This window comes from Arachis duranensis, chromosome 2, assembly GCF_000817695.3.
Source record: "Arachis duranensis cultivar V14167 chromosome 2, aradu.V14167.gnm2.J7QH, whole genome shotgun sequence".
NCBI lineage: Eukaryota > Viridiplantae > Streptophyta > Magnoliopsida > Fabales > Fabaceae > Arachis > Arachis duranensis.
The window spans coordinates 93,044,663-93,054,662 of NC_029773.3; the positions used below are offsets into that span (position 1 = coordinate 93,044,663).

General features: G+C 31.1%; 1 protein-coding gene across 1 annotated transcript in view; it reads left to right on the top strand.

Annotated features, from left to right (window-relative positions):
- The first annotated feature begins 4,038 nt into the window (after positions 1-4,038).
- Positions 4,039-10,000, top strand: part of LOC107476250 (uncharacterized) — a 6,485-nt gene continuing 523 nt past the window's right edge. The window contains exons 1-8 of the mRNA XM_016096036.3: positions 4,039-4,306; positions 5,003-5,200; positions 5,310-5,432; positions 5,786-5,823; positions 5,903-6,071; positions 6,307-9,318; positions 9,408-9,533; positions 9,693-9,835. Of these exons, the coding sequence (XP_015951522.1) occupies positions 4,217-4,306; positions 5,003-5,200; positions 5,310-5,432; positions 5,786-5,823; positions 5,903-6,071; positions 6,307-9,318; positions 9,408-9,533; positions 9,693-9,835 (3,899 nt within the window). The 5' untranslated portion in view covers positions 4,039-4,216. The remainder of the gene's footprint in view (positions 4,307-5,002; positions 5,201-5,309; positions 5,433-5,785; positions 5,824-5,902; positions 6,072-6,306; positions 9,319-9,407; positions 9,534-9,692; positions 9,836-10,000) is intronic.

Here is a 10,000-nt window from a genome sequence, read left to right on the forward strand (position 1 = left end):
TACATACAAAAATTTAAATTGAATATCGTTTGTAACAAGTTAATTAAAATATTTTGTTTTATGTTATAACATATTAAAAAATAAAATTTCTTACGATAATAAGAATACATATTTATTATTATTATTTGAAAACTAAATAATTATTACTAATTAGTCATTATGGAAGATTATTTTTGTCAAATGAAATAAAATGTATTTTATTTAATTCTTGTAAAAGAGGGATAAAAAAAATATTATTTAGAATCCAATATATTGAGTGCCATTTTCGCAAAATTTAAATTTCTAATATAGTTATGTATTTATTAAAATAAAATATTTAAAATTTTCTATTAATAATAATCCATTATTAAAACACATGTTAATTAAATTTGTTTATTATACTAAGAGAATCTCCAATATTAAATTTCATTTTAATTTTAGTTTGTTTTATATTCTACAAAATATCACATTAATATTTGTACAATTGTATATATATTATAAATAATAATTTGAGATTAAATATAAAATTTGTCATTTTAATATTTAATTTCAATTCAATTTAAAGTTTATATAAAGTGATAAAATTTAATTTATTTTTTATTATAAAAAAACCGTCACTTTATGTCATGACCGGTCATAATTTTTTATAATGTCAGATTTAAAACTTGCAAAAACACTTTATTGGATTTGCTGTGTAAATTATGACTCAAATTGATCTGTGAATTTTATGCATGTGTGTGGTGGTGGACTTCATTGGATGTTCAAGTCCATGTTTTATTTTTCATCAAGGGAAAATGATGGTGAACTAGAGTAGCTGGAATTACATAAAACATTTTCAATTAATAAAGTTGGGAAGTCTAAATCATAGGTAATACATGTAATGATTAAAGAAGGGGAAAAAAAAATTCATATTTCTATTTCTATTTTTTTTCTTAATCTTTCATAAACAAAAAAATTAGTTAAAAGTTGTAGTTCTATGAATGGCCTAGCTAGTTATCATTCGTTAAAGAAAAAATTGAAAATTAATATTTTTCAGTTAATAATCATTTATTATTTTTTCTTAACTTTTCTATCTATTATTTTATTGGTTAATTATTATTAATTAAAATAAAGTTGGTTTTTAAGCAAGACCCTTCATTAAAATAATAATTTGAAAGCTAACAAAATTTCTACAACTTAAATCATTATATAATCATAAAACACTTTCTTCAATTGAAGGAAGTCATTATTAACTTATTATTAAAATATTCAATAAAATTACTACGTGTTAGATCCGAATTATAGTTTTCTTTAGGTGGAAGCATATCAACTTGTTTTGTTTTCTTTTTACTCATCATCCTTTATTTGCAAGTTGTGATGGTTTAGTCTTAATCCCTTGCCTTTGGTTTAACGTTATTTTGTGCATGTATCTCTTGTTTATTAGGAAATATTTTAATACTCATCGATAGAATTAACATTTTTTTTATTCCTCCTCAAAAAAATTATTATTAAAACACTTCTAAATATATTTATGAGTATTTGATGATGAGTTTTCAAAAGAATCATGAATTGTACTATAGTTTAATTTAAAGAGTTAGGAGAATCCATTTTCTCTATGGTTGACATTTGGGGAGAGTTGTTGACTGGTGGCTAGTAAACTAGTAAGTACCACGACCAAACTTTTGGACCCCAATAATGTAAATTCCATAAAATATTTGAAGCTATTTAGATAAAAACGCTGAAAACGTTTTTTTATAAAGATATTTTTTAATTATTAAAATTTAATACATATAATTATTTAAATTGTGTTATTTTTATCAAAATTAGGTTAGACATTGATTTGAACGAAAAAAGCGAATCAAATATTAAATTGGTCTAAATTAATATTATTTTTTATAGAAAATGATTACAATATCCTTATTTTTCGGTTAAATCAATTTGTCTAGCTTAATTTTGACAAAAATAATATGATTTAATCAATTATATATATTAAATTTTAATTACTGAAAAACGTCTTTAAAAAAAGACGTTTTAGGCGTCTTTATCTGAGTGGCTAGTTAAAATACTACATAAATGAAGATTTTAAGAATATATATAACAACCTTAAATAATCAATTTTTTTTTCAGAAGTGAAACTCGAACCCATGAATTTGAGGTGAGTATAACAAGACTATATCATTTGAATTATAGCTCGTTAGCAAAACATTTTCATTTGTTACTTTTTGTATTTAATTTCTTATTATTGTAAAATCATAGCCAGAAAAACGTCGTCAATGTTAAGCAATATAATGGCAAGAAGACAAAAATTGAGTACATATATATACAATGTCCAAAAATTTGAACATTCATATCCGTTCTTAGGATTCAGCAGTAGAATAGTTAGTTGTTTCTGAAGAATGTTTATGTATCAAATTATTCCCAGTTTCCATAGATTTCACAATGGAAATTGCGATGAGTTCAAGGCTAGGTGTCTTTCTTCATTTAATTATACCATTTTTGTTTTATACTTTGGGCACAGGCTGTTTCATATTTGTATGTTTTCAACATCTTAGGTTAATAATTCATTTTACTAATAATATATATCTTTCCTGATTTATTACTATATTGAGGATAACGTTTAAAAAGTTAATAATTAATGTTTTTCCTTATCGATTTCTTTGATATACACTACATGTAAAATAAGATATATATATTTTAATTTATACATATGAAATGTATAAAATAAGTAATAACTAAGTTTTGTGATTTTGACATATTTACATACCCTAAGAGTCACATTGCTTAGTGCATCAACCAATATTCTTTTATTGATAAAGTCGCTTAATTAGAATGATAATGTTGTTTTTTACTTTGTTGGTTGCTGTGAGTTGCAACCTCCTGCACATGGAAAATCTTTTTCTTAATATATTGTAACCTTTTAGGTTCTAGGCCAACTACTTCATGACATGTCAGCACAACAAATTTTAATACATATTTTATATTTTAATATATTTTTTATAAGAGAATGATTTTTTTATATATACGTAGTATGTTTATTCTTTTTCAGTTTGTAAATATATTGATGAGTAGAATAAATAATATAAGAGTTTAAAGTTTTTTATTTTCAAAATAAAGATTAAATTTTCAATATTTGATTAAAAAATAAGAGAATAAATTTGTCATTCTCTAATTGATAATACCATTTTTTATTGTATGTCATTTAAAAAATAACAAAAATAATTGATAATTTAAAAAACTACATAAAAAATGACATTATCAATGTTCAAAATATCAAAATCATTCCTGAAAAATGACCTCTACTCAATTTTTAGTTACACATTTTTTACTAAATAAAAAGGCAAGAAAAAGAGGGAGAAAAAAGAAGAAGGAGGAGTTTGTGCATGTTTGGGCGCCATTATTTTGTTAAAAAAAAGATTTTTTTAATGAAAAAAGATCTTTTTTTATTTTTTAACGTGTTTGGCAAATTTCTAGTAGTAAAAGTAAAAGCTCTAGTAAAATAAAAAAAAGATCTTTTGTAATAAATAAACAAAAAAGTACTTTTATATTGTTATACCCAAACATAATTGATAGATAAAAAGACCTTTTTACATGAGATATCCAAACATAAAATTACTTTTACTTTTACTTCTCTATAAGATCTTTTAAAAAAAGATAACTCTAAAAAAAAATTTTTTTTAGAAGCTCACCCAAACAAGCCCTTTGTGTTCTGATGAAAGCTGTTTCTTTTAATTTATAACAATGTAACAACATAATGATAATAATGAAGCATTCATATATACAGTTACAATAATACACACACAAATACAGAGAAAGAGAAATCAAAATTACAAAGACGAATATATGACTCATTATTCTTAATCTTAAAATGATTTGACATATTTAATTAAACTAACATCTCTTAATTATCAATTTTACACGAAGATTAGTGCACGCTGAGTGTTGACCTCTTTCTTCATCTTCTCTCTTTTCTTTCTCTAACGCAAATAACAAAGCGCATAGCATAGCATTTAACAATAACAATGCAATGCGTTTGAAAGTAACAATAAAATAACAACCTTGGCTACAATGACAATTCAGCTAACTAACACCAACATTCTCTCTCTCTTCAGTTGGTGGTGACTCTGGTGGTTGCAGATGCACAGAGCAATCGTAATCATCATCCATCATTACGATTAATCACATGAAACCTTACCAGTTACCAATTATGAACGTCTATGTGAGTCAGTGACTGAGTGTGATTCAGAAGAGAGACGAGAGAATGTTTCGCTTGAGTAAGAACAAGGCTTCTTCGAAATCTGCAGCTGATACAAGATTTGAGTTCAGATTCTCTCATTTTAAGGCTCTTCAGGTAATTTAATTTAGTTTAATTTAATTTTTATTTTTTCCTTGTTCTTCCATTTACGTTGATAAATGCTAATGCAATAGTGTGTGAAGTAGAGTTCTGTTTTTGTTTTTTTTTTTTTTTTTGGAATTTGCAATGCAAGCCTCGGAATCGTAGATCCTACTGTTGTAATTTAGAAACAGCGAAAACTAGTGTTTTATTTGTTGAATTTTGTCAAAGAAGATGAAATTTATTATGTGAAGAAGTTTAGTATTTGGAAATGGATGATAATTAATTAAGGTGAACTAAAGTGGAGTTGTTCTGTTGAGCTATAATATAGAATCCTCGAGACTTGAATGTTTTATCAAATGCAAGTAGCGGATCGTGTTGTTGGTTTGATACGAATAACAAGTGTTCATACATATTTTTGTTCACATTATTAATAATTTAATACTAAGTAGTGGGACAAATCATAATATTGAGTGACTACAGTGACGTGTTAAAAGTAAGCAAAGATGACTTATCTTTAAGTTCTAAAGTAGCTGTAATCATGGGGGAAAATGATTAAATCACCAAAATTATACCCTTTTTATCCAAATTTTGCTGCTAAAAAGGTTGTATGTTGATTTCGGAATTGTTTTCAGTAATAATTCAGTGTGCGGGGAAATAAAGAAAATAGATGGTTCTGTTAATAATAACAAATGTTGATTCTCTTGTTTGTAGGTACCCAAGGGATGGGAGAAGCTCTTTGTTTCTGTTGTTTCGGTAGAAAGTGGTAAAGCTATTGCAAAGTCAAGCAAGGTGCTGGTGCGAAATGGGAGTTGTCAGTGGTCAGATTGTTTTTCAGAATTTGTATTGTTTCCGGGAGATAATTCTTCCAAGGAGATTGATGAATGTCTCCTCAAGCTTATTGTTGCCATGGTGCTGATACTATTGCTGTTTGCTTTTCCTATTGTGTATATTCTACTTTGTAGTTAAGATGTTTCTTTATCAGTTAGAAGTTTGTTTGAATTATGATATGGCTTAACAGGGATCATCAAGGTCTAGTATCCTTGGAGAGGCCACTGTTAATCTGGCAAGTTATGTGAGTTCAAATGCTGAATCTCCACTTTCACTCAAGCTGAGTAAGTGCAACCATGGGACAGTTTTACATGTGAGTTATACAAATAAACTTGTCTTACTTTTATTGAGTGCAGATACCTGGATGGTTATGTGTTACTGTGGTTGGTTACGTTGGGATTTATTTATAGCCAAATTTGGGGGAAAAGTAACATTGTAAATCTGGAATATATTGCTGAGTATTGAATGTATCTTATTAATTCCAATTACTCTTGTTAATCGACAACTTGTTTTCTTTGGGTAATGTTCATTCAAGCGGTATTCACTGTGATTTTACTCTCTGATATAGAGGCAACCTATGGTCTCTTATAAACAAAATTGCAACAATTACAATATGTTATTCATGTTTGAACGGAGTTGGGAATTCAGTGATTATGTATTTTGCAGGTAACTGTGCAGTGCCTTACACCAAGAACAAAAACCAGGTTTGTACTGGAGAGGGGTGGTCTTTTCTTTCATTTCATCTATTGTTCTAGTAATCGTCTAGTTCCTACACCTTTTCAGGGATAGAGAGTCTAGTGAGACAGATTCCCATTCGAAGGCCATGAATGAAAATAAGCATGATGTGGCTATTAAGTCAAATGGCTCTGATTGTTCATATGTACATAGTGTTGGATCTTCCTCTCTTGAAGATTTGGAATCTACCTTATCCCCAGGAGAAGTTGAGACTAGGGTAAATTACAATCTCTTTTCCAATTTACCAGATCTATTCTACTGTGCAAATGATAATGGATTTCTGCCTATGCTTACATACTCATAAATAATCACTCTATTCATATGCCTATTCAAATCTGCAATCAATTATTCAAATTAGCTTTCGACTAGATAGCTCTCTCGTTTAGCATTTTACTGTTGATATGTATTTCTTTATTATCATGATACTATTAACATGTTGCCTTTGATTGCAGGCAACGAGTTTCTCTGAATCTGTATCAAATTGCAGCTATACCTCAGCTGAGGGATCCACAGGAAGGGGGAACATATCCCCAAAAAGCAATGATGGACAGATCCAGGCTGGGAGACATGACTCAAACAGTTCCCGGAAAAGTGCCTCTAATAATGATTATCATGCTAATAACTCATCTCCATCAAATCATTCAGCATTTAGTTCCCTAAGTGTGCAAGAGTGCAGCACACCATCTTCTAAGATGACTAATTTGTCTAATAATCGTCCAGAAGGTGCAGAAGACACAAGTGAAGAGCTACGAGCTCAAGCAAAGATGTGGGAGATGAATGCCAGGAAGCTAATGGGTGATTTGGATATGTTGAGGAGAGAATTCTCAGATCAGTCCAAAAAACTGGCAGGTCTGGAAATGGACCTTTCGACAGCAAATGTAGATCGTGACAGTTTGAAAAAAGAAGTTGAAGATTTGAAATTGTTGTTGGAGGATCCAATACTGAGACACACAGCATTGGAAGGTTCAATATCTCAAGGTGACATTCCAGACATTGAAAAAGCACTAAAAGATGAATTGAAGTTTCAGAGAGAATCCAATGCCGATTTGTCTTTGCAACTTAAGAGGAGTCAAGAAGCAAATGCTGAGCTTGTTTCTCTTCTCCAGGAGCTGGAAGAGACCCTACAACAGCGGAAAGTTGAGACTGACAACCTTTCATCATTGCCCTCAAGATTCAGTGAAATGGAGAGATCTTTCCAATTAAGTATAGAAGAAAATAAGAGCTTAACAAACCAGCTAGAACAGTTGGAGAAATCAAAGAAAAATCTGCTGATTAAAGTGCAAGAGCTGGAACAGTCATTGGAGGACAAAATTCATGACACTGCGCATCAGAAGAGTCCAAATGACAAAACCCTTTCAGATGTTGAAATGGAATATGAAAGCAAATTATCTGCTAAAGAGGAAGAAATTCTATGTTTGAAAGCAAAGCTGTCTGAATCTCTTCCAGAAAGCAATTATTCAGAGACTGTGTCCAGACATATCGAGGAAGCAGATCTTATGCGAGAAATCGAATTACTGAAAGAGAAAGTTCAAGAACTTGAGATGGACTGCAATGAACTGACAGAAGAGAATCTGGAGCTTTTATTCAAGCTTAAAGAAGCAAAGAAAAATCCTAAAGACGGAGGTCTCAAAGATCGATCTTTTGCTAGCTTTGAGTCTGAAAACAACTTATTTCGAATCTTCCCTTCAGAAAACATGCTCCAGGGGAAACACACCAAGAATATTAGTGTTGATGATAATGTTCCGACTAAAGAGGTTGAGGCTTTGAAACTTGATCCAGAAGTCAGAATATCGGATCTGAATATGGAAGTGATCAATAAAACATCCGAAATAGCAAATCTTGAGGCTACCTTATCTTCTAAAGAAAAAGAAATTGGGGTTCTGCAGAAGCACCTGACTGAGTTAGAAGGCAAGGTCAATGATCTTGAACGAGAAAATTTTCAACTTCAGGAACAAATGGAGATCTTTACAAAAGAAAGTGATACGGACTCTAAATTCTTATATCATTTACAAAATGATTCTGCAACTCTCAACAAGAATATAGAGTCCCATGTTTCTGCCAGTGAAACACTTACTAGAAAGTCGTTGGAGTTAGAAGGAAAACATAAACTGGAGCTCCACATATCAGAGATAGAACAAGAAAATGAACAGTTGTTAAGGCAAATATCTGTATTGGAAGCTCATCTTGGAGATTTGACTAATGAAAAGGAGTCTTACTTATCAGAACTAGAGAGCTCTAAGTCTCAAGCTGCAAGGCTTCGGGAGGAGATGTTAAAGATGAAGTCTGAGATGGATTATTCAAAGGAAGATTCTAAACAAAGGGAACAGTATTGTTCCCTCTTGGGAGTAAGGTTGCAGGAATCAGAACGAAGATTTGCTGATATCTGTGGAAAAGTGGTAATCTTAGAAAAGAAATTTTCTTCAATCCAGGAAGATATTGCATCAAAAGAGAAGCATCTTGCGTTGGAGTTAGATGGCTTTATTGATGAAAATAGAAAACATATGGAGCAGGGTCAAAGCTTGTTGAATCAGATGCAAACGGAGAAGATGGTAGAAATCCAGAGCCTTGAAAAGGAAATTGAGAACCTCAGCATGAAACTTGCAGCAACCTATGATGAAAAAGAATTGATAGCTTCCAAAGCTTTGCTTGAAGTATCCACTTTACGTACTGATAAAGCTAAACTGGAATCTGCTTTTGAAGAAGTTCAATCTAAACTGAGTTTGTCCAAGACCGAAGTTAATGGGATGCATACTGAATATGAACAAAAGCTGAAAGACCTAACAACTGAACTTCTTGATCTGAAAATGGAAAAGCAAATGCTGATGAATGAACATGAAAAACTGTTGAAGGTGGTGGAGGATTCCAAATCAAGAGAGCTAAAACTCAAAAGCACTATAAATGCCCTTGAGTTAAAACTTACAGTCACTCAATATGAAAGGCAAAAATTCATGGATGAGTCTGGAAATCTAAAGTTACAGTTGCAGCAGACAAGTCAATTTGAGAATGAAATTGTGGCTCTCAGGAATGAGCTCAACTCTGCCAATTCTGAGAAAAAGAGATTGGAAACCTCACTGAGCCTAGCTTCTGAAGTATGCAAAGATTTGGAGGCAGAAAAGGCGTCATTTGAAATAAAGATCTCTACCTTGGAGAAGGTTGTCTCTGAATTGGAGGACTGCAAGAGAACTAGATCATCACTTGAAGAAAGGCTTATGCAGTTGGAGAGTGACTTGAAGGTTAGAGAAGAAACGAGATGTGTTCAGGAATCTGAGCTCAGCCAAGTCAAAAGAATAAACAGGCAGCATCAACAAACCTTACAGTTGCTAGAGCAGGAAAAAGTTGAGCTCCAGAAAAAAGTCCAAGCTATTGAAGAAGAATTGAAACTGCTTAAGGAACAAAAGAGAAACCAAGCTTCTAAGTTAAACAGGAAAGTTTTGCCTGTTCATGAAGACATGAAGACCGCAAAAGTTAGTACTTTTTTATTTATTTATTAATTCATGGCATTGTTGCATTGTGATGAGATGACTATTAATTTGTTTTCATTTTTATTTCACAGAATTCTGCGGTGAAGAATACCACTCCATACCGCAGTACCAGGAAAAAACCATCTACTTTGAAAAATGAGAGAGAAAACATGAAAGATCAACTGGACCTTCGATATAGTAGCAAAAATCAGAGTGAGGTACGTTTTGAATACTTACTTCATTCTATTCTATATCCTAGTCCAATATTACAAAGTATAGTTCATAATTTTAATTTTGCTGCCCGTATCAAGTGATTGCATTTTCACCGAAATAACGCTTTTCTGATCTTCTGTTTCATAACTCCTTTCTCTTAATAGGTGGAAGTGGAAACTGAACATGGAATTCTTGATGAAAGTATTGATGCTGTAGAAATAGATCCAGTATCAACGATTCAGTCACTTGATAGTTCTCTGGCAGAAGCTACAGAAACGAACAACATACATGAAGATCAACTTACCAGGTTAGAGGAACAGTTTGTGCCTTGGGCATGAAGTTTGTCAATAAATACTAGGAACCTTGAGTTGATCAGCTGCGATTAATTATCACCTTTCTATGTTGTTTCCAATAGAAAAATTGATTGGAAAATAATTTTTTTATTGCCTTATAAGAATTGAATTTGGATAGT